The 25893-nt window shown below is 39.7% G+C and overlaps 1 protein-coding gene across 1 annotated transcript in view; it reads left to right on the top strand.

Moving 5' to 3' along the window:
• Positions 1-16850, top strand: part of LOC145416455 (uncharacterized) — an 88223-nt gene extending 71373 nt beyond the window's left edge. The window contains exons 4-7 of the mRNA XM_080285412.1: positions 2848-3049; positions 3913-4043; positions 5069-5222; positions 16415-16850. Of these exons, the coding sequence (XP_080141538.1) occupies positions 2848-3049; positions 3913-4043; positions 5069-5222; positions 16415-16488 (561 nt within the window). The 3' untranslated portion in view covers positions 16489-16850. The remainder of the gene's footprint in view (positions 1-2847; positions 3050-3912; positions 4044-5068; positions 5223-16414) is intronic.
• Positions 16851-25893: the final 9043 nt, after the last annotated feature.

The following is a 25893-nucleotide window of genomic DNA, read 5'->3' as shown; positions in this document are numbered from 1 at the left end:
TGTGTCCAGGCATCTTGAAATGATCGGATCTTGAATTTGGCTCTCCTGTGTTTTTCTTGAGAGGAGGAACATAGCCTTTGGTTCTTTCTTTGCATAAAAGAAGGATATTCGTACCGGTATTAGCAGGTAACAGGAAATAATATAGGAAGGATAAGGCCCACGTATTCCCAGCATGACCTTGTTAATAGTGTCTGACTGGAGAAGCAATAGAGATGTAGCTAGACGTGTAACCCGATAGATATTTTCATTATAATTATACAAGTAGATATAAAATGTATTGCTCCCACGTCACGCAGGAAAAGAATAATAAATTGCTTGTTGAAACGCCATTACTTAAATAAATATAGGAAGGTGAAAATAAGAATGAAATTGCATGAGTTGGCTGGTGGGATGTGTAGTAATGTTTGTGATGTTACGGTAGGGAGGGGTGTGGTGGTGGTGATGTGGTGGTGATGTGGTGGTGATGTGGTGGTGTTGGTGGTGTGATGTGGTGGTGGTGATTATGATGATGGTGGTAATGGTGGTATTGGTGGTGGTAGTGGTGGTGGTGATGTAGTGATGGTGGTGTGGTGGTGGTGCGATGTGGTGGTGGTGATGTGGTGGTGGTGGCGGTGGTGATGATGTTTACAGAGAGAGAGAGAGAGAGAGAGAGAGAGAGAGAGACAGACAGACAGACAGACAGACAGACAGACAGACAGAGAGGGAGAGAGAGAGAGAGAGAGAGAGAGAGAGAGAGAGAGAGAGAGAGACTAGCCTCTACCCGCCTGTTTCTTTCTGATACCAAGTTGAAATATTGGCATGGATGTGTGTACGTGTGTGTGCGTGTGTGTGTATGCCCGAGTGTACGTGTGTGTAGGCTACGTTAGAATGGTGTGTACGTGTGTGTAGGCTACGTAACAATGGTGTGTGTGTGTGTGTGTGTGTGTGTGTGTGTGCGTGAGTGAAGGAATATATGTGTGGGCGTATGTGTGTATATAAGTGTGTATGTGTGTGTGTGTGTGTGTGTGTGTGCGTGAAGGAATATATATGTGGGCGTATGTGTGTATATAAGTGTGTATGTATGTGTATGTGTGTATGTCAGTGTGTGTATACCTTCTTGGCATGTGCGTATCCTGTGTGTCGGTTTTTTGAGGATCATGTCATTGGATGTGTGTTTACTTATGGCTATATATACTGACGTGAGAGAGAGAGAGAGAGAGAGAGAGAGAGAGAGAGAGAGAGAGAGAGAGTTTGTTTGCGCGTGTAGTGTGTATTTTTCTGTGTGTATGTGTATGTATATGCGTGTGTGTGTGTATGTGTGTGTGCAGGCGTGTGTACATAAGTGAGTGTCTGTGTGTTTGTCGAAGATGTTGGTCAGAGAGAGAGAGAGAGAGAGAGAGAGAGAGAGAGAGAGGGTGGGTGACAGGGAAGGAAATAGAATGTGACAGGGGAGAGGAGAGGGGAGTGAAGGGAGGGGAGATAAAGGAAATGGAGGAATGAAGAAGAAGGGAGGAGGAAAGAAATAAAGAAAGGAAGGGGAAGGGAAGGAGAGGGAGAAAAAAGAAGAGGAGGAGGAAAAACGAGAGAAGGAAAGAGGAAGAGAGAGGGAAAGGATTGAGAGAGGAGGGAAGAAGGAATAGGAAGAGGGAGAGCAGAGGAAAGAAAGGGGAAGGAAAGAAGGGAAGGGAAGAAAAGGGAAGAGGTAGGGGAGGGAATGAGGGGAGGAGAGGGGAGGATGAATAATAGATAAAGGGAGGAGAGGGGAGAGGAGGGATGGGGAGTGGAGATGAGGTAGGGGAGGGGAAGAGGGAGGGAAGGACAAGGGTATGTTGGGGAGGAGAAAGAAGGCAAAACCGTAGAGAAAGGGAGGGGGTGTAAGGGAAGGAGAGGAGAGAAAGGAAAGGAAGGGGAAGGAAAGAGAGAAGGGATGAAGGAAGAAGAATGAGAAGGGAATGGTGAGAGAAGGGAGGGAAGGTGAGGAAAGGGAAGAGGGGAGGGAGGGAGTGCAGAGGAGGGTATATGGTGAGGGGTGGGAGAAAGGAGGGTAAGAGTGAAGGAAGAAGAGGGAGAGGTAATGAAGTTAGGGGAGAGGAGAGGGGAGAGAAAAGAGGAGAGAGAGAGAGAGAGAGAGAGAGATTAAAAAAGGAAGGTATGACTCAGGGGAAAATAAAATCAAAGAAAATGGAAAAACTAGAGTATATCACAGGTGAGAGAGTCCCTGATAAAGATAATAATAAAGGAAGAAGAGTAAGAGGAGATAAAGAATGAGAGAAAAGGGAGAAAGTGAGAAAATAAAGGAGAAAGAGGAGAAAGAAGCGGCACCCCTTTAGAAATACATGTAATAAAGAATACCTGTTTAATCAGTAATAAATATAAAAGCAGAAGAAGGAGAAAGAATTAAAGATGAGAGAAAATGGGGGAAAATATAAAGACAATAAAAACAGAAGAGTAACCCCGATAAAAAAATAATGTTAATGGAAAACGGGGGGAGGGGGCGGCTTTATGGCCAAGATGAATCATAAAAAAAAACTTTGGAAATTAAATAAGATATGAATTTTGAGTCCAGGATTTATCAATTTTTTTTAGTTTGGGTTCAGATCCATAGATATCGCCATGATTTTTTTTTTAAGTCTTTCAAGATGATGATAATTTATGTATGTCTATCAGTCTGCCTATCAGTGTATCTATCTAATCTAAATCTATCTGTCTTTCAGTGCATCTGCCTAATCTATCTATCTATCTATCTGTTTGTTTATATATCTTTACATCTCACACACACTTTACAGTTTAACTCAATCAATCAATATGTATCTATCAATCTATATGTATGTATCTACCAGTCTACCTGTTTATCTATCCCTGCCACAGATATCACAGGTGCTGGGACACAATGAACACCTCTACGTCAAGCTGCCCCGGGGCTTCTGGTCGGCACACGTGGTTATGGGGATGGGGGTGACACTGGAAGCTGCAATGTTGCTTGTCTTTCCCTCCTGGGCTGCCAGTTTGGGCCTCGTGCCTACTGTGGACAATACTGTACCTACGCGACTGGCTGGAGCTGCTCTAGCAGGTGAGTGGATGGTGTTGGAGCAGCAGGAGTGGTGGTGGTAGTAGCAGCAGTAACAGGAATAGTAGTATAACTTATATAGATCTTTCCACTCCTTCCTTTCATCTCATCCTTAGTCTACCCCTCCTCCTCTCCCCTCCACCCCACTCACACTCCCCTCGCTTATAAATCTCCCTCTCATCCCACCATTTCATCCTTGGTCTCCCCCTTCAACTCCCAAGGATGGGATGCTGTATTGAATTCTTCTTTTGTATTCTCCTGTTACTGTATTATCTGGCATTATTGCATTCCTCCTTTGTATTCCTCTATATCAGTGTTTCAGAGTACAAAATCAATTAGTGTTAATCCTTTATTGCAGGTATACCTAAAGGGGAGTAGGTATACGAAAGGTAAAACGTCCACGCTATAAAGGTGTATTGGATTCAGCTCTAGTGAATTGTGCAGTATATTTTCATGTGTACTGGACTCTGCTCTAGTGTACTGCGTGTGTATTCGTATGGTCAGTTTTGGGTACACCTCTTCATTCTGTCATATGTTTTGTACTCATATTCATTGCATTTCTGTTGTATTCTCTTACTGTATTCCTTGTATTCGTTGTATTTATTGTATTCCTGTGTTGTTTTGCTCCAGGTCTGTACATGTACTTCGTATGGTCGCTAATGGATACACCTTTTCTTTCTGTCATATATTTTGTGTTTAATGTATTTTCTGTTGTCCTCTTATTGTATTCCTGTATTTCTCCATTGCATTCCTGTGTTGTATTTATTGTATTCCTGTGTTGTATTTCCCTATTGCATTCCTGTGTTGTATTTATTGTATTCCTGTGTTGTATTTCCCTATTGTATTCCTCTGTTGTCTTGCTCCAGGCCTGTGTGTGTTCGTCTGGTCACTGCTGGGCACCTCCGACAAGCACTATGCAAGAACAATGCTGCTCTCCATGCTGTCCTACCATCTGTTCTCTATCTGTGTGTCTGCTGCGGCTGTTCTTGCATCGAAGGTTAGTGAGAGAGAGAGAGAGAGAGGGGGGGGGAACGTATGTGGCTGAAAACGCTGAAAAAGGAATATGTAACTAGGTAAAAGAACTGTATGAAAGAAGGTACAAGAGAGAGAGAGAGAGAGAGAGAGAGAGAGAGAGAGAGAGAGAGAGAGAGAGAGAGAGAGAGAGGGGGGGGAACGTATGTGGCTGAAAACGCTGAAAAAGGAATATGTAACTAGGTAAAAGAACTGTATGAAAGAAGGTACAAGAGAGAGAGAGAGAGAGAGAGAGAGAGAGAGAGAGAGAGAGAGAGAGAGAGAGAGAGAAAGAGAGAGAGAGAGAGAGAGAGAGAGAGAGAGAGAGAGGGGAACGTATGCGGCTGAAAACGCTGAAAAAGGAATATGTAACTAGGTAAAAGAACTGTATGAAAGAAGGTACAAGAGAGAGAGAGAGAGAGAGAGAGAGGGGGGGGGAGTCTGTCAATAGTTTCATTACTAGATTTGAAATGTGGCTTTTTCATTTTTTTATACTATTTTATCTCAAATTTCACTTTCTTCAAATATATATATGTATTTTTATTAACTGGACTTTTCAGGAAAAAGATGTTAAAACTTAGTGTCATAATATTTTTCTCTGTCAGTCCTCACCACTTAGGATTATTGTGTGTGTGTGTGTGTGTGTGTGTGTGTGTGTGTGTGTGTGTGATTCTGGTCATATTTCTGCCATTTACCCATAGATATATATTTTTTTTATTATCTGCGTTTCTCTCCAGTGTCAGAATATGGTTACGAAGGAAACTGGGTTATTCCTGTCTTTTTAATCATATTCTCCATTTTCTCTCTGCTTGGGAAATAGTTTAAGAAATTGATTTTGATTTCCTTCACGTCTCCCCTCACCCTCCACAGCGAACCTCATGGGACGAAGACCAAGCGTAAATTAATCAGTTATATCTTCTAGCTTTGGTTTTTACTTGCAAGAGATAAATACCTGAAGTGAAGTTAATTTTTACTCTCGTCCCCTCCACTCTCGACAACCAAATCTTACAGGAGGAAGACCAAGACGAAGCCAAAGCCACTGGGGACGAGAACGGAGACGAGGGGGGCGGGGCGGAGGAGGACATGTTTGAATCACGCGCGGCCAAGCTGATTGTTGGCCGCGCCGCCCTCTGTCTACTTTGCTTGGTCTACTTCTACTCCATCGGTGAGCCCACCTTCGGCATCCGCAAGTCCACGTCGTACAAGGACCTGGCTAAAGATGAGGCCAAGAAAGACAACTAAAATGAGAGCGAGGGCCGCGAGACTCTATACTCGTTTCGCTTCAACTTGGCCTAGACTTGCCATCGCTCCATCTTGAATGCTAAGTTGTAGTGACAGATTAGCACTAGAATGATGCTAGTCACGAAAATGTGCTGTGGGTATGATGCATAGCCATAGTGTTGTCTTATTGTGCCATTGAGCAACAGGATATAACTGCAAAAGAATAATCTGGGCCAAGTTAAGGTGAAAAGAGTATAGTTGCTCTGGAGAATTCGTAATGCCTTTTCCTTGGTGAATTATTTTACCTATCATAATTCTAGCCTCTTCAGCTTTCATTGAATCAACTATATCGATGCTAGAGACATATAAATAACAAAGAAACGAAAATGAAGGCATGATTCACATAACAAATAGCTAAGGAAGAGGCGTTACGGTCTTCAAAGCCATTTATGATACAATCCGGAGAGAGGAGGAGAGTGTGCGACGAGGAGGAAGCAGGAAGGAATTTTAATTGACAGCCCCCTCAGTTCCTAGCCATCCATTTTCTTTACACAGTTCTGTTCATGATAAATTTGCCTCACGATTTTACATCCTTCTTCCAGATTTATCATTTTGACCATACTGGAGCGTCGGATTGTCTCTATTATTCATTCTGTGTTAGTGTTTGATTTGGGTTAAGTTTTTACACTACACTTGCTCTCCATTTTCTCAGTTATCACCATGAATCCCGTTTTTTTTTCCTGTTTTCTTCGTGTTCGGGTATTGTTTCGTTTTATGTGTTTGTCGTTCGTGTAGCAGTTGATTTTATTTTACGGTACACTTGCTCTCATTTTTGTTGCTCTTCTTTACCAGTTATTATTATTATTATTATTTATTTATTTATTTCATTTGACTCGCTTCCTGTCCTTGTTCTACCTACTTCCCATTTTCTTCGTGCTTTTGCTTTTTGACTATTTTCGCGTTTCCTTATGCCCTTGCTTTTAAATATGTCTTTATTTTCGCGTTTCTCTTTTCAATTCCTCTTGACCATCATTTGCCATGTTTATTTGAGATGTTTATTTCTTTACTTACGTTCTGTTTTTACCCATATTTATCGTTATCCATGCTTGTGTGTTTTTTTTTTACCCCTCTCTCTCTCTCTCTCTCTCTCTCTCTCTCTCTCTCTCTCTCTATTCAGTGGTAAGCAATTTATCTTTTTTTTTTTCATTATTAAACGTGTCTTTATTTTCTTCGTTGCTGTCTGTCTTGATCATAAGGCAGTTATTGTTTATTCTCAGTTATCATCATCAGTTATCAGTTCCTCAGTTAATTCTTCCAATCCTTTCCAATTTATCGTCTCCTTGACATTATATTTTCATTTATAATCGTGTCTTTTTGAAGCAAAATTACTATTATTATTTACTGAAGCATTTTTCACTTCATTCAGTTATTCAGTGTTTATTATTATTATTATTATTATTATTATCATCATCGTATTATTATTATTACCGTGTTTACATCCACTCCTTCTTGAATTAGGTCGCATACATGAAGAAACTAATGGTCACTTTCTCTGCCAACACACCAGATGGCAGTGTAGTGTAGTAGTCTTTAAGTTCACTATGTTTTCATCCATTGCTTTTCAAATTAGGTCGCATACATCAACAAACTAATGGTTGCTTAATCTGCCAATACATTCAAGGCAGTGTAGAGTAGACGCTTTGGTATGTGTTATATGCTGTAGAATCTTCACGCCCTAGTTTTAGCCTGCACATTATTATCATTATTATTATTATTATTATAATTATTAGAGTGCATTTGCTATTGTTATTCCCCAAGCTCACTTCATGGTATGCCTACTCACCACCATTATTATTATTATTATTATTATTATTATTATTATGTAGTGTCCCTGTGTTTCTAGGCATATGTGTCACCTAGAATTAGTTTTTCCTAGTATAGCCATTTTTATAGCATAATTTCCGACTCCTTCAGTCAGGTAATGTTTTTTTTTATTCTTGCTGCTTCAGACGATTTTATTCAGCTGAGGCAAGCACCGTTCTTCTTGCGATTTAGGCATTAAATATCTCAATCTTTGTTATAGCATGGAGAAATGAATGGGTCAGATTCCTGTACTCTTTTTACTCTAACTTGGCCTAAAATTGCCATCTCTCCTTGATTCTTGAGTTGTTTGCAAGAGATTACCACTAATGATGCTAGTCACGAAGAAGTGCTGTGGAAAAGATGTCGAGCGTGAAGTAAGCTGCAAAAGGACAAAAATCTGGGCCAAGTTGAGGTGAAAAGAGTATAGTTTCTTGGAGAGTTCGTGATGCCATTTCCTAGGTGAATTATTTTTGGATTTCAGCGATGAAATTCAGAAGAAAGATGCCATTGCTATACTGTTTTTTTTTTTTTTTTTACTCTAGCTTGGCCTTAAATCCTTTCCCTAGCACTTCTTCGTGACTAGCATCAAATTCCATTGTTTATCTGCTATCACAGCTCAGAGTTCAAGATGGAGAGTTGGCAAATTTAGGCAGAGAGAGAGAGAGAGAGAGAGAGAGAGAGAGAGAGAGAGAGAGAGAGAGAGAGAGAGAGAGAGAATTTTAGGCCAAGTTATAGTAAAAAGAGTATAGCGCTCTTGATGTCACTAGACGTAAAACTTTAAAAACCTTTCCACAGCACTTCTTCGTGACTAGCATCATATTTTAATGTTAATCTCCTAAACCCAGCAGGGTGTGGCAGCAAAAATAAGGACGTATTGAAGAGCGTATTGCGTGAGAAGAGGTGTATAAGTTGGGATGGAGAGTGAGAGACTAACTAGGAGAGTGTATTTGTGTGAGATGGAGGGGGGGAGGAGACAGAGGATGAGATCGAGGAGGAGTTGAGAGGTACGCGAGAGAGAGGGGGTGTAAGTTAGGGGATGGGCAATGACAGGAGACAGGGTGACATGGAGGCGATTTGTTTGTGGCCACCCCTTACGGGATTCAGGCATCTGGCAATAGAGAGATAGACTGAGAGACAGATAGACTGATAGATAGATAGACAGATAAATAGATAGATAGATAGACAAATAGATCTCTGTGGGAAAATTGGCTTCCGTCATAGGATATCGGCCGGGGGACTGGAATGCTGCTTCTTACGATGGATGGTGTACCCTGTGTGTGTGTGTGTGTGTGTGTGTGTGTGTATGTGTGTGTGTGTGTGTGTGTGTGTAGAAAGTCTCTCCAATACATGAAAAAATCTGAAACAGCAAGAAAAACAGAAATTATTATTAGACTGAGGATACTAACTTGTGTATACCTCTGATACACCTTAATCCGATGAAGGGATGGTAACAAAAAAATGAAAATAGTAAGAAAAGGAGAGAGGTGCTTGTCAAGTGCATTGTTTTTGTCACTGTGCCCACATTCACTGGTGTTCCTTTTATTTCTGTTATCTGTGGGCGGCTTTATGACGTGAAAAGGCTATGATTCTCTCCCTCCCTCCCTCCCTCCCTCTCTCTCTCTCTCTCTCTCTCTCTCTCTCTCTCTCTCTCTCTCTCTCTCTCTCTCTCATTTAGCCAAAAATTGCCATCTCTCCATCTTGAATTCTGAGTTGTGAAAGACTAATGCTAGAATATGATGCCAGTCACGAAGAAGAGCTGATAGTTGATGGGCGAGATATACACACTTCTCACTCTAGCTTGGCCAAAAATTGCGATTATGATGCTAGTCACGAAGAAGTGCCGTTCCGAAGACGTAGGGCTGTAGCATGTTTTTCTGCCACTGAGCTACGTGAAATAATCTGCGAAAGGACGAAAATCATGGGTAAAAAGAGTAAAGAACGTTGCTCTCTCTCTCTCTCTCTCTCTCTCTCTCTCTCTCTCTCAGCTTAATAAAATCGTCTGGAGGTGGCAAGAATAAAGGCATCATCGGAGTGAAGGGGTTTCTTAGCGTGTAGATCTAACAAAAAAAAAAACACTAATCCTGTAAGTAAAACCAAATAGAGAGCCCTTTTTCTTTTCATCACGTAGCCGTAGCGGAGAGAAATAGCTAAAATACTATAATCAGGTATATTTATGGAACACACTAGACTGTAACTAAGCTAACAAAGTGTCCTTCATGTTTGGCCAGCTGTATTTAGATATGTAACCCCCAAACTACAAAAAATATTACAAAAAAGAAGGCATCTCGTGTCTTAGCCAAGTCCCCCTTAAAATTAAAAAATGGAGAGGGATTTCCGTTTTCCATACATGTTTTGATCCTGTCATGGCGCGGATTCGTAAACAAACGTGTGATTAACTTATTATTATTATTATTATTTATTTATTTATTTCTACAGTAAAGGCACGTTTTATAAGCTGTGTGGTTAAAGAGATCGTCTGTTGTGTAATATGTCGTGGGTTCGATCCTGGGTGGGGGTAGGGAACATTTTGATTCACTGCATTTCGTTCAGACTTAATTTCCACAACACCCACCAAGATATCATAACAACACCCTCGCTAATACCAATGCACCAGTCCTGAATGAGACAACCCCGGCACGTATTCAGTATTGACGGTGGGTACTAGTGTCCAGGGGGTGATGTGTGAAGGTGTGTGTGGCAAATAGGAGGACTGCTGGACCTGAGGGAACGGGTCTAAGTCTATGCCCAGAGTTGGACACTACATAACCAATCAGCATTTGAGACCTTGGGAGCATTATTTATTGTGTGTGTGTGTGTGTGTGTGTGTGTGTGTGTGTGTGTGTGTGTGTGTGTGTAATCTTCATGTTCAACAGTATGCTAAACTCAGACAAAAATGGGTCTTTGAATACATGTAATTGGTGAGTGAAAATTATGCATGTACAGCGTTGTTCATAAGTTTGCTTACGAACCTGGGCCATGTTTTTTTTTTTTTCTTTGAGTAAGGGGGGGCAATTTTAGCGAGGCTCAGTTTCGAGAGGTTTAATTTTAGCGAGGTTCATTTTTCGAGGGGTTAAATTTTGGCGATACGAGGTGCCTTGTTTGACTAGATGTTTAACGGTCTCAGGATGTAATTTTTTTTTATATATAGTAACTTTGACTCAGTTTTGATAAGGGAAATATTTTTAGACTGCAGAAATTACGGTTTATTCATAGATTGAAAATACATATAATTATTCTTTCCTTGTTACTGCTATTAGAATATATTTAATAATTTATTCTGGTATTAAATAAGTTACCATTAATGCTAAGTCACTTTTGGAATTATTTTTTATGCTAAGGCAGATTTTGAGAAGGTTATAAATCAAAACAGAGAAAATAATGTTGTCACTGAATGTTATAAATAATTATTGTATGTGTGTATGTCTTGGTTCATTTTTTATAATTTTTTTTTTAGCAGAATAAATCACTTGTTATTAATGCTAAGACCAGCATCGATAAGGTTACTGAGCGAAGATTTGAGTCGAACTGTAAATATAACTGACATCATTCACTGTGAGGTGAAAGAAGGGTTGTTTGATGGATTTAAAGATTTCTCATGTCCTGTAGTGGTGTTAATTCTTGTTTATAAATTATCTTTAAATTAACACACATTAATGCTCGTCTAAATCATTCTAAATTTATTGCTCAGCCAGTTGTTAAATATTCAAAGTAATTCCTCGCGATAAATAAAGACAGTAATAGAACTTAAAAACCTAACCTATCCTTTCCTGTGCCATCCTACCTGTGCCTGACCTAGCCTACCCTAGCCTAGCCTACCTGACCTAACTTAACCTACCCTACCCTGCCCTGCCCTCCCCTCCCCTAGCCTAGCCTAGCCTGACCTAACTTAACCTACCGTACCCTACCCTAACCTACTCTACCCTAACCTAACCTAACCTACCCTATCCTACTCTGCCCTACCCTACCCCAGCTTAATCCTGTTCAGTCTAACGCATCCCTTACTAACCTAATCTAACCCATAGGCTTGAAACCTAAGCCAGCCAAACCTAAACTTAGAAAAGACGTACTCTATAAATAAAATCTATGTAGTTGCCCCGAAATAATAGACGGTAGATTCGCTGCTACGTTGTCAGTAAAAAAATCTGATTGGAAAAAATAATGAGTTCAAGGAAGAGAGATTTGTAGATAGATAGGTAGACAGATAGACTAGCAGATTGTATGAGGGATAGATCTAGGAGGGAAGGTAAATAGAAAAGAGAGATTGATAATATGAGATGCCAGAAGCGTGCTTAGGTAAGGTGTGGAAGGAAGGGGTAGGGAGGGAAGGGGAGGGAGGGAAAGTAAGAGAGGAGGGAGTTGTGGGGAGAAAAAAGGGAGACAGGAAAGAAGGAGGAGAGGAGGAAAGTGAGTGGAAGGTAGAGGGAGATACGGAGAATGGAAGAACAAGAGGGCGATGGAGAGAATGAGAGGGAAAGGAAAACGTAAGAGAGAAGGGGAGAGGAGAAAAAGGAGAAGAAAGAAGGTAGAACGGTAGAGGGCGATAGGAAGGGAAGAGGAGGAGGAGGAGGAGGATAGAGAGGAAAGGAGAAAGGGGAGAGGAGGGAGGAGGGAAGAGGAGAGAGGGAAGGTAGGCAAGAGGATGGGGGTTAGGGATGAGTAACAAGTCCTTATCATCACCAATGATTATACACAGTTCAGCGTAATGTTTGATATCGTTTCAGCCATAGAAAATGCTTTGTAAATGGGGAACTAATCTTGCCAGGGCTTCTGTATGTGTAAGTTGGCGCTGGAATCGAGAAAGAAAATCTTACCTGAGAGAAAATGAAGTTAGATCCAGTATTATAGGGAAACCATAATGTTGAAGCGGGTCTGGGTTGTACTGAGTTGCTTCTCTATTGTGGATAGTCTGTGTGCGTTCGGTATTCCTTTTATATTGTGTTATAATTAGTAGATTTTCCTGTTTGGTCTGGTTTGGCTAAGTTAGAATGGCTTAGGCAGCCCACACAGCCATCCAACACGGGCACTGATGAGGAGCCTACACGTGGTGGCACTGTAAACCCTCGTGGAGCAGCTGCGGCATCCACCCAGGAGCCAAACCCCCTTATACTTCGCAGCACCTCGCCATGGAAAGGACCCTGGTCCTACCCTGGTGGGGAACTGTCTGCCACAAGGGGGGCGCCGCGCCAGATCCCTACACGGTGTATGTACTCTACCTGTAGGACGGCCCCACAGAACCAGTGGCTTACCTGTGGTCGACGGGTTTATGTGGCCAGACAGACCGGGGTTAAGCAGCAAAGAACATTCAACACAGTTATAGAGAAACATAATTATATACAGAGGAATATACTGTATTTATATCGTGTTTCTAATCCAGCATACTCATGTACACACATCCATTCGGTATTATCCTATTTATATCAAAGCAACTCATTACATTTCTGGCATAATTTCCTGTTTCTAAGCTTCATAGGTGTTTTAGATACCATATTTCCTGATGCCTTATTCTCTACAAGTGTCCCTACTCAGTAACGACCACTCATACCACATCACACCACTTGTTCATATACTACTACTACTCTCTCTCTCTCTAAACCAGCACATATACACAAGACAGTAGTGGGCATACAATTTCACTGTGGAGGTGGAGTGACAGACTTATATAGAATGTAAATAGGTGTGTTTTTAGAACATATACATCTATAAGTATATGGGGAGATATTAGCCTTTAAGAATATTAATTTATCTGGTATTAAAAGATAGAGTTGGTCGGGGCATGAGGGAGTGTATTGACGGGTGTATATAGGCATTTTGATATATATAAATCGTCACTTTATTCTTAGGTGTATTTTTGGCTTCTTGTGTTATGTAATACGTTTAAGTAGATCTAGGAACGATATATACCATGTAATGTATAAATATCTGTGTGTATGTATGTACGTATATCGATGTGTAGTCTTTTCCTATATATGTGCGTGTGTGTTTGTCTTCATTTATGTATACCTAGTGTGTGTATTAGTAGTATTTATATATATGGATGTTATTCTGTATTCCCTTGCACTGATTTGTATAATCTGTGTATACTCTGTTCTTCTCCTTCACTGCCTCACATCAATGACGTATTGTGGGTGTCATTCATTTTATTCATACTCTGCGAACGACTTTATTCATCTCTGTGGCTGTTGTTCTAGTGGATTATGGTGCTATGGACGCCTTCACGTGGTGGCGCTGATATAACCTGGCGGCCCAATTGCCTGGTTATACAAACGTCCCTCATTTATTCACTCACTCACCTCCCTAACCCGTAAAAGAGGGTGGTGGACGGCAGGAAGGTAGAATCAGCCTGCAGTCCACTGGGGTCACGTTGAGATGAGGCTATAACTATTACGACTGAAGCATTTTACGCCAATAACGTTAATTATTATTATTATTATTATTATTATTATTATTATTACTACTACTACTACTACTACTACTACTACTACTGTTATTATTTTTTACGTACAGGCGACTTTATTCTGCTTAATTCTCTCTCTCTCCCCCCCCCTCTCTCTCTAAGAACAGAAACCATAAACCACTTCCCTTCACTCCTATCAATACTTCCCACTCACCATCCTCTCCAGACGGTTTCCCTCAGGTGTGCAGAGGTTTGTAGCACCTGGAGGGGTTAGAGGGAAGCCTAATTAACCCATTCACCCCGAGGACGCGGTATTGCCTTATCTCATCTGTCATTTTTTTTTTTTTTAATCTCGGTTTCTGGTGTGGTTTGACATGATCCAATGCGTAAGTGCTGTGGCCTCCTAACACCTTTTCCTAAGCGATTTATCCTGCTATCACGCCTTACTCTCCTCTTCTGTGTTATCCGTCGGGTAAGGAAGCTGCCTAACACTTTTTCCTAAGCGATTTATTTTGCCTCTTACGCCTTACTCTGCTCATCTGTGTTATGTGAGTCAGCCTCGTATTGTCGCCGGGTAAGGAAACCCCCTAACGCCTTTTCCCATGCGATTTATTTTGCCTCATACCCCATACTCGACTCACTCCTCGCTTCACACTCTCCTCCCCCCCTTCCACTATCCTTCTGCATGACCTAATTTCCCACACACAAGAATAAATCGCTAAGGAAGAGGTGTTAGGGAGCAATCTTTCTCTATTCTCGTACTTCGCCATTATTTTCCTTGCTTCACACTCTCCTTCCCCCTCACCCATCATTCTGCATGACGTAATTTCCACACTAATTGCTCGCCATGCACTCTCCTTCTCGTGCATGATATTAAGTCAGTTTCCTCGTCATTGGTGTTGTGTTAATTGGATGAGAGAAACTGAATTAAGCCCAAATTGTCCATCCTTATGCTCACTGAGTGCAAGGGATTGAATAAGGAGGGTGTTACATGATGCTACGTGTGATGCTATGTATCTCTCTCACACACACACACACACACACACACACACACACACACACACACACACACACACACACACACACACACACACACAAAATGGGTGACAGTAGGGAGTAACTTATACCTATCTTAAACACACACACACACACACACACACACACACACACACACACACACACACACTGATTATATTCTCTTGCTCTTGCTAACACCTATTGACTTAGATGAGACGTCTAGTAGGGAAGAGGGTGTGAAGGCTGTATAAAAAAAGTCGAGATCGCTGAATAAAATCGTCTGGGGATAGTATAGGCCACTGTCTTTAAGGGATTGACTTGTTACCTTTAAAAAAATAACTATAAATACCTTGGCATTATTCTCAGTTATTTAAGTACCTGTTTTCATTACCCCTTTAAGATTCCAAAGAAGAGATTGTATCATTGCTGGTTGAGGACTTGTCATGTGGTATGGGGGTCTTAACGTGTCTTCCTTAGTGATTTATTTCCCATCGTCGTCTTGTTTGCTGTTTGGTGTCGATGTAGTTTGCATCAGTAACGTACAGAGAATGTGTAATGGACAGGATGAATCGCTAAGGAAGATGTGTTACTAACCCTTCACAGCCACTTAGAATGTAACAAGTAGATTGCAGTTCTCCTTGACTGCTTCTCTGTTCGTGTCACCGAGGCAGCTTGCAAACGTTACTTATTTTGACACGATAAAACACTAAATGATCAGATGTTTCTATTCTGACATGATGGAGGGATGTGACACAAGGCATTTCTCTACTCTGACGTGATGTAGAGATGTGAGACGAGGTAATTTCCTACTTTGATATGATATAGGGATGTGACACTAAGTAAATCTCAGTTCTGCCTTGATGTAGGGATGTGACAAGGTAATTCGCTATTCTGACACGATTTAGAGATGGGACACTAAGACTTCTTACTTTTGACATGAAGTAGAGATGTGACACAGCTTATAAACGTTACACTCTATACTACCGCCCTTGTAGGTGTGACAGCCTCGCCTTCTCACACTCTGTCCTTTCCCTGTCTGCTGTCTGTGAAGCGGCCCTGCTGTCTATGTAGCCCTGCCTGCCTCAAACACTAGGCAGGCCCCACTTCATCCTCCACCCTCGCTCACCAACTACTTAACAAACTGCTAATCTGCTCAGTACTCACAAACTGCTCAGTACTTACAAATTGCCCAGGATTTACAAACTGCTCAGTGTATATTCAGTACACATGCTGACTTCAGTTCGTTATACGTCTTACTGAAGATTAGATGTACATACTGATTGACCAGTGATTGTGTATAGTCAACAATTAGTTTTTAATATATTTTGATTTACCAATGATACTCCTGTAGTTAAAAATGTGAATTAGTTTTTTTACACATTAACCAAGTGATTGATATTTTTTTGGTATATTAGTGTGTATTATGATCTGTTTTTAATGCATCTCTCACCATGATTTTTCCCAAATTTGTAAAGTTCTGATCCATAATTAGTGCTTTACCAAGAGATTAATGATTTTATGATTGTGCTTCTTAATAACTGATTTACCTTTTATCATTCATAGATTTTCAGATATTTTCGGATCTAGAGTTTTGATGACATACCACCAGGAGATCAGTAAGTTTTCAGATATCAGTGTTCTGGTCTTGTTTTTCGGTCAGTTACATAAAGTTACCAAAAAATCAGGATAGGTTTCATATATTCTCGTATGAATCTAATGTTTTTTTCTTAGTGAGATACCCCAAGAGCTAAATACGTTTGCATATGGTCCTGTTGGGATGACCTAGGGTGAGCAAGGGTGTGTGTGTGAGGCGGGATGGCTTTGATCTGTAGGGCTGTAACTCTATGTGTCTTGCCTTTCAGCTGGTTATGCTCCTATCCGCGGCACCAAACCGAGTGGCTTCCGTCAACCCAGCCACGCCCAAAAAGAGAATTGAGGGACGAGACGACAGCGGTGTGGTGGTGTGGCGAGGCAGAGGGGGTGAGGCACAGAGGGGTGTAGGCAGGCAAGCAGATGAGATTGTTCTGGTAGGCGGAGGGAGGTAGTGATGGTAGATGAATACCTAGGGAGGTGTAGGGAGACATATGAGTGTGGTCGGTAGGGGCGAGCCGTAACACCTGTTCCTTTGCGATTTTTTCTACACACCAAACTACCATCTTGTATGTTATTGATGAACTATGTCAAAATTAAAGTGATGTAAATAACGTGCAAGAGGTTTTTAAAGTGTAACCAGACTAAATCGCCTCAGAATAGGTACCACGGATCCCCCTAATCCCACCTAGCGTACCTCCCCGTCTGTTGCTGTAGTGGTGGTGGTGGTGGTGGTGGTGGCAGTTGTGGTGGAGGGATGGTAGTAGTGGTAATGGTGGTGGTAGTGTAGAGAGGGAGATATTTGTATTAATAAACCAACCCAATCTACTTAATATGTCACAAATTAAAAAAATATATATATATCTTCCTTTATAAATCCCCCTAAGGCCAAAAAATCCGCCAAATAACCATTAATCCCTCATTTTAATCCCTCATTTTAACAAGGAAGATGGAAGTCCGGTTTTACATAGTGCAGATAATGCTGTACGGATCACTAGGTCGAAATATTTAGATACGCACGAAGGAATCTGGAATAATTTGAGTCTAATTTCCAAGTTCTTCACAGCATATATGAAGTGGAAGCCTTGACCCTGGACAGTACCAGTAATTAACGTTATATTTCTTTTATCATCGTTCGCTGAGGATAGATGTCTGAAATATATATAATCCTATTTAATTCTTTATATTTATAATGAAGAAAGGTTGAGAATAATAATATATAAATTAGTTATGAGAAGCTGGTGATGAAAATAATGAGATTTCGTCAGGTATCGGGTTTAGGAGAATGGTTATAATTGTCAAAACTATTTTATTTCGTACTAAAGCATTTCAAAATTAGGCTGCCCTGTGTCACCCCTCCACCCAGTTCGAAAAAGTCTCTTGAGAGTTAATACAGTGGTTTGGTGGTACTATAATAATAATAATAATAATAATAATAATAATGATAATAATGATAATAATCTTGGGAAAGGGTAATTAATTGATTTTTAACCCTTAACACCTTTCACTCTGGCCTTTATTATTATTATTATTATTATTATTATTATTATTATCAGAAAACCTTATTCAACAAAGACATGGATTAGACGGGATAGATAAAGTGTCTAGTAATTTCCTTATTAATAAAAATCAAAGCTGATTAAATAAAATAAAATACGTCATTGGTGTGAAGTGACAGGCTGGTATTCTGGTCGGGTAAGGAAACTCATTAACACCTATTCCTTAGCGATTTATTAGTGGACAAGGATGGTTAATAAAATTTTGATCGTTATTTATGAAGATGTAAACAAATGATTTAACAGAACAGTAAGGTGTAATAAAGAAAATAAATCGCTTAGGAAAAGGTGTTAGGGAGCGTCCTTAACCTTGGTGAATGCTGATCTAAAGGCGGTATTGTAGTACTGTTAGGAAGCTTACTAACACCTCCTCCTTACCGATTTATATCCCATTCTGCCCCGTTACTTGATTCTTGTGTGTTATTCATGCAATCTATGTCGGTATTGAAAAGACATAAGCAAACCAGGGGATATTAATGAGTAGTTTGGAAAATAAATCGCTTAGGAAGAGGTGTTAGGGAGCTTCTTCATCCTACGAGAATACCGGTCTATGTGTACAACCCAGATTAAGTTACATAGCCAGGAGAGAGAGCGTTGACCCCAGTTTGTTTGAGTTATCCCCGCGTCCCAGCCAACCCCCGTTTTCTTTACGCTTATATTTACCTTTATCCAATTTATAGTTTTATTACCTAAATGATTTTGTGAGAGAAGTGGTCGTGTGAATTTAGAATGTGATTTTTTGGTACATTTCTATTTTTTTGATGCGTTTACTCACAGAAATTTTATTTACTACTTTCCAGTTTTTATGAGAGATTTATGGCAGGAAATTTGAGTTTATATGCTTTTTTTTTGAGTAACCAGAATTTTCAGATCACCACGAGTAAAAAGATATATATGAACATTTAATATTGGAGACTAAAAATTATGGTAACCTATTTTTCGATAACCACAAATTTCATAATTATATATATATAAATATATATATATATATATATATATATATATATATATAAATATATATATATATCTATATATATAGATATATATATAAAACTGAGGTAGGAAACCAATCAATATTTTTTTTTAACTAAGCAGTATTTGAAATTATACTTATCACAGTTTTTTTTTAATTTTGCACATAAAAGGGTACTGACGGTGTGGTAATGAATATATATGCTTTCTTTAATAACAGTTGCTTTGAGTACGTTATAATCACAATTTTCGTGATAATTTTAATAATGGTGGGCGTTTGGGTATAAATGTATTATTATTTTTATTATTAAGAACTGAATTTTTAGATATATATATAATCACAAATAGTATATATAGCGGGAAATGTATCTATATCGTGTGCGCATCCTTTTTACAAATTTTTGCGGTTCGTTTTGCAATTTATCGTTCGTTTTTGCCCCTAGATAGTTCGCCATTTCGCTGCCTTTCACGTTTTTTCATCCCTTACCCTCTGCAAATTGGACAAGTCATATATTAGCGTTCACATTCACTTAGGGCATTAGGTGGACTCAATTCCGCATTCTACAAATATTTTATAGATAGATAGATATATAAATAAATATATATATATGTATGTGTGTGTATAGGACTGGCTTTTATTCCACTATATTTAGATATATTTACTCTTAGATAGCATATAGATAGGGGGAGGAGTGGTATAATATCTACAAACTGCGGCATACATCAAATGACGTCATGAAATGCGTGAAAGTGAAATGTAAATATGAGGTGCAGTGTCGGTCGAAATGATGTGCACTCACTTGGACATCTTCTCCACTCTCTCTCTCTCTCTCTCTCTCTCTCTCTCTCTCTCTCTCTCTCAAAAACAAGGAAAAATGAATGATATATCTTTTTTTCATAGTTTTTACAGCTTTCACCAACATTTCCGAACCGTAAAGCTGAGGTCAGTCTTGAAGGCAAAAAAGAAATAATTATTTTTCTGGCCTTGATAAAAGGTTTAAAGACTGTTTTGATCAATAGTATAGCTGTAATAATGTAAATAAAGTTGCAGTAAGTAATATATTTATCACACAAGCTTATTATAATTAGATGGTTTCTGTAGGATGACTGGAATGGAACTCAGTAAAGTCTTCAGGCCAAATAAAGATAATGGAAGGCCTTACTAATAAGATACGAGGAAAAAGATACTGAGAATTTTATATAGTTCTTATCAAGGCTACAATTATGATGGAGAGAGGAATATGCTTATGAATCTAACTTTATTGATGTGATAATGTTAAGAAGGTTACGGTGGTAATGATAATGCTAAGAATTAAAGCCTTCGTGACTGAGAATAGGGGGATGTCCAAGTGAGGTTGATACTAGCACACTGAAGCAAAGGAGTTGATGATGATGATGATGATGATGATAATGATGATGATAACTCCAGTTGAAATCTGAGCCCTTATCAAGCATAACGACAGAACCACCACCTCATCAAGACTCAAACGCAGAAGAAGAAGAAAGAGAAGAAGAAGGAGGAGGAGGAGGAGGAGGAGGTTAAGAAGAGATATTATGCAGACAGAGATAATTTCCGGACAAGATGATGTTTGGAGCAATAAAATTTCCCGATAAAATAGATAACGAATGGGAGAGTCTGAAGCTATGACTATATGTGGAGATAATATGTGGGTGGTATTTTTTGCGTGTAGGGTAGTGTGTGAATATTTTGCGGGTGAAGTATTTGGCGATTAACCTGCATAATCCCGGAGACGACCCTTCTAAGGAGTTTGATTTTTTTCATGTCGAATATTTGGTCCGTCACTTTTTTTCTTTATCATGTTCGTTTAGGCAAAAGCGAAGTGATTACTGATTTTTTCTATGCGATTGTTATTATTATTATTATTATTATTATTATTATTATTATATCTTTCGTCATGATTCTTTCAGTGATTTATGAGGTAGCAGTGAATTAATTATATTTTTCAAAGTAGGTTTAGTCATCAGTAAAATCAAAGGTTTTTTAATATCCTCAAAAGACAGTATAGAGAGCAGCATAATTAATATTTTTACTCAGCCCAAAAGGTGTACTTGAGTTGATAGTATTTTCAGTGGTTAAAAAAGTATCTGACTGAGTAAATTCTTTTTTATATCGTCTGGGAAAATGGAATTGACAGAGTGACTGCTGTTTTTAATCACTATTTTCTGGCCTAATTGGTGTATAGGGAGACTAATCAATATTTTTAGCCAGGTAAAGTGGATGTGGGTTGGGTTTTACTGTATGTGTATCTGGGGGGGAAAGACGGAACACATATAATCATTCTCTGTGATACTCCACCTCTGCAGTCAGTTACTCATTCACTGTTTTTAAAAGAGAAAAAAGATATATATATAACAGATACCTGTTAAGCCGTGCATCTCAAAAATGTCCACATCACATTCTTGCACACACGCTGTCCCCTTCACAAATTCACCTTCTTCATTCTTTCATTCATATCATCATCTTTTTACAGAGAAGAATGTTTGTATTTTTCCCAGTTGCTTTGTATTCCTGTAACGAGACCTCTTGACAAATTACACACACGATGGGCTGTATTCTGTATGCCCTAGGAATTACGTAAGACCTGTTCTGTAGCGATTTATTCTCTGTGTTATCCCTCAATATTCTCTCGTATATTATTGATCCAAATTACATTGATATTAATGCAGGTTAAATATACGATAGAATGTTAAGGAGTAATGTGACAAATAAATCGCTAAGGGAAAGGTGCTCCGAAATGTCTAAAGGCAGTTAGAATTATGGCTCGTATTCTCGTCAATTAAGGAATCTCCCAAACACGTCTTCCTTAGCGATTTATTCTTAGATGTGGGTGGTTAGTATCTTTCTGTACGATATTTATGCAGAGTATGGGGGTATGGGGATTTATGTAACACACAGGAGGAGAGTGAGTTGAAATAAATCGCTTAGGAAAAGGTGTTAGGGTAATCCACGAGAGTACGGGCCTGTTAGGGAAACTGGGTAGTTAAGAGGGTGACAGGGCTGTAGAGCTGATAGAACTGCGTTAAATGATAAGTTATTTTGTAAGTCTCTCTCTCTCTCTCTCTCTCTCTCTCTCTCTCTCTCTCTCTCTCTCTCTCTCTCTCTCTCTCTCTCTCTCTCTCTCTCTCGTGTATGATAAAGATAGTATATATAACACTAGGCTCGGTGTAATTAACCCATAAGCCAAGATAATTACCGGGACAATGGATGATAAAAAAATAAAAATAATCCCAAAAAGGTAATGATGGTTAATTAAAAACAGGTAAGAGAATTAATTAAGGTACTCTTTTATCTCGCCTTGATTTCCTTGATATATCTGTCTTACTAATTATTTTTTAAAGTATATAATTATAAATTTAATAGGAAGATCGCAAAGTTACACGAATTTTTATGCATATGTTGGCAGTAGCTGCTATAAAAAAGGCTATTCTAAAATGATTACCAATTATATTTAAATTATACCCATAGGCAAGAAAAAAATATTTCATGATTCTACACAGATTTTACATTGCTGGTGATGCTTTGGAGATTTATTTTTTTAATTTATGCTTTTTTTCGTGGTAATTTCTGCAGTCTAAGAACTTGATATCAAATAGCGACACATTAATTCACCACAGACGTTACACAGCCTCCATAGCGAGCGTAAGAGTAGCTAATATTTTGAAAGTAAGCCTCTGTAGTTCCTTTTTGTAACCTGTCGTCAAGAATTCAATGGCTGAAGTATTGTGGACGTGACATACTAGTGTAGTTCATGTATAGATTAGCTGGCACTCGTAATATGTATTCAGTGGCAGTGTGTCTTAATTTCTCCCTCCGGCTCTTGATTTCACGATTCTCTTACTTTTAGCTCTCGTCTCCTCCTCTCCATCCTGCCCTCTGTGCTCTGAACTCGTCTAAGCAGTGATAATGCCATGGGGAAGATGAAATAAGCTACATATGGGACCCCTTAGTCATGGCTACCCCCATATGTAAACACTGTGACGTCACTAGGTCACTCCGCGCCATAACGTAGTTCCAGATATTGATAATGCAACTCAGCAGCTATTCTTAATAAATCAACGTATAGATGGACATTACTCACTTAATATAATAGTGGAAATAATCGATAAATCAGCAGGGGGACAGGATATAAGTACATAATCCGAATTGTTAGAATGTGTGTCCATGTTTGACCTGATGACGTCATGTCCGAAGCTAACTTTGGCATTCCTGCGACTGCATTTCTCGTCATTCCCTCTGTCAGTTATTTCCGTGTGACTGAACTGACATAACTAAGCAAACTATAACCTGATTAGTATTAGTCAACAATGTGTATTTTCAAACCGTCGGATTAGGGTTGGCACAGGACTTTTTAACAAACCTTCCACAGTTATTTTGTGTATCGTACTTTAAAGCCGTCTTGTATCTTACACATACACATTATATCGGTACTGAAAAAGACATGGATAAAATACGAGAGGAGGTAAAGATATGATAAGCAAATTTAATATCTGTTGAAGAGTTGCTAGCTAGTCTTGTATGCCAAAAAAAAATGCGACTCGATGTGTGTTTTCAAAGTGTACGTGCGAGTGTTGTTGAGAGTGACTATTTTCAAAGCCCTTATTAACCCCTTATGACATGTTTTGCGTTATTTTTACTACCTTTGGGCAATTTTACTTAGTTTTTTGAGGGACTTTGAACTGTAGGGGTTAAATGCAGCCTTTATTAACCACAAAAATCAGAGAAGTCTTTCTGAAACTCAGTAGAATTGCTTGAAGCAGCGAAAATAACTACAGTAATATGTCATTGCTGAGAAAAGGGGTAACATCTCTGAATAGTGTGCTGTATAGATAGAAAATATATACATTATAATTCCTGTAATACTTGGAAAGTTTGTGAATTAATACTAGATGTTAAAATTGACTCAAAAAATTTCATGGCATCGTAAACACAAGCAGTCTGACTTAGAAAAATATTACTTTGCAAACTTTTCTCCCCTTCTAAGTGAGCTAGATTTAGGTAGGTCATGAAACTCTGATGTCTATTAGTACTGAAGACATTTTTCACACGCTGCCCCTCAGTCAGCAGCGCCACACTTGTAGTTTTACCAAAATAAAGAGTTGAAAATGCCCCACCGCTTTTCTCTGGACTTGATTCTAGTTACGTAAGGTTTGACAGAATTGCATGTAACTGTTGACGATTCTAGTGTGATTCTAGTAATATAAGGCATGACATAGCATTAAGGACAATAATGTCTTGGTATTTTTCACCGAACAGAATTCTAGTAATATAATGTTTGATGAAGATTTAACGACTGCTTTCCGTTGGACATGATCCTAGTGTTGTAAGATTTAAGATCAATAGAATAATGCCTTGTGGATTTTCACTGGTGATTCTGGTGGTATGCAGTTTAATATAGCATTAAGAACTTTTCACTGTCCAGGAGTCGAGTCATCGAAGGTTTGACACAGCACCAAGAATAATCCCGTTGTGTTTCTTCCTTTAAACTTTCTAGTCATCTTTTTCGTTAGATACAAACTCTGTCTCAACCTTCATGGTGTGCTGATCGTGTCGCAATTCGTCTTCACTCTGTCCTTATTCTTTCTGGACTCGATTATGGTTGCCAAGTCTATTCGTCTATTCTTCTGCCTCCACTCGCATTCTTTAAAAGCAAGATGCCGTTCATCATACTGGTCTTTAATTAGCTATTGGTGCTTTTGGGTCAACTCCCGCAGCAAGTCTTTGTGTTGAATCAGGCATTGCCCCTCTTTCTTACTGACGTTCTTTTCTCGCTGTTAGGTCCTATGCATGACTCCTTCAGTGCTAATAAGTCATTCCGTCCTCCTCCCAGCCTTCGCCAACGCTCCTTTCACTTAGTTTCATATCTCCTTTTTCCATTCCCACCCTTCCTCAGTCTGTTGATTTCACCTTTCCTCCTGTTCTTTCACTTCATCCAGTGTCGTTCCCACCCTGGCTTCTGCGTCCTGCTGTGGTCTGCTACGCCTTTTTACCTTGTTCTAAGTCTGTTCTTCTCCTAGATACTCTTCGCTCTCATTTTCTCAAACATAATAAGTCCTGTCACTCTTCTGCCATGCATATCTTCACTGACGGCCATAATGTGTCGGGTTTGCTGTTGCATTCCCTGTCTCCTCCTTCCACAGTGCTTTTCCTTCCATTGCAAATATTCTTACTGCAGAGGTGTATGTTATTCTTTTTGCTCTGAAGTCTCTTCCTAGGTTCTCTTCCTCCACAAGTGTTATCTTCGATTCTCAAAGTGCACTCACTTCCCTACACACCTCGCCATCTTCTCATCCCCTTATCACCCAAATTCAGGAGTGGCTGTTCCGTCTTTCTGTTCGGAAAAAGTCGGTTTGTGTCCGCTGGGTCTCTAGCCATATTGGGCTTACAGGTAATAGACAAGCTGAGTGGTTGGCACGCTCTGCTACCCTCTCATCTGGGTCCTCTTTCCGCCCCATGCCTGCTCCTGATTGTTTTCCTCTTCTGACCCGCCTCTTGTGTGAACGTTGGCAATCCTCGTGGAACTTGCAGGTTGGCAACAAACTTCACAGTGCTAAACCCCCAGTTCTTCCCTGACACATCAGCCCACCCCAGTTGCCGACTATCCTTGCTTGTCTTCGCCCGGGTCATACCCGCCTCACTCAAGGTCATTCAGTGAATCATGACCCTCAGCCGCTCTGTTCACTGCCGCATGACCATGTCACCTTGTTTGCACGTCTACACCCAACGCCGTCTCTCAGCGTTCCCCTTCCTTTCCTCACTACATCTGCCACCACAACTTACTGATTACCTAGGTGACTCACACTGTTTCTATTTCCAAGATTATCACATTTGTTACTGCTTTTCACATCATACATTTAATTTTTTCCCCGCTCCCTTCTGCCTTACTGCCATACAGCCATATTTTGGCTTGATGCTGGTTCTTCATAATTCCTTCCTTCCTTCCTTGATCAACACCGACTGCTGTAAGTGTTCTCAGCTGAATGATAAATCTACAAAAATGTACTCTGGATGCAGTTGTTAATGAGGAGGGACGTCGTGTGACTCTGTTTCGTATGTGGGAATATGTCGAGTATGTTGTGTATGTGGGGGTATGTCCAATATGTTCCATTTTAAGCGTATTAGTGTGATGGTTTGGGATTGATAACTTACAGAACCAACTTCATTTATTCATTCTGGGCAATAACACACTCTATTTTACCAATGC

This window comes from Coenobita brevimanus, chromosome 106 (genome assembly GCF_032717465.1).
Source record: "Coenobita brevimanus isolate Jiangsu-jjx chromosome 106, ASM3271746v2, whole genome shotgun sequence".
Lineage (NCBI taxonomy): Eukaryota > Metazoa > Arthropoda > Malacostraca > Decapoda > Coenobitidae > Coenobita > Coenobita brevimanus.
This window is presented reverse-complemented; position numbering and strand designations above follow the sequence as displayed.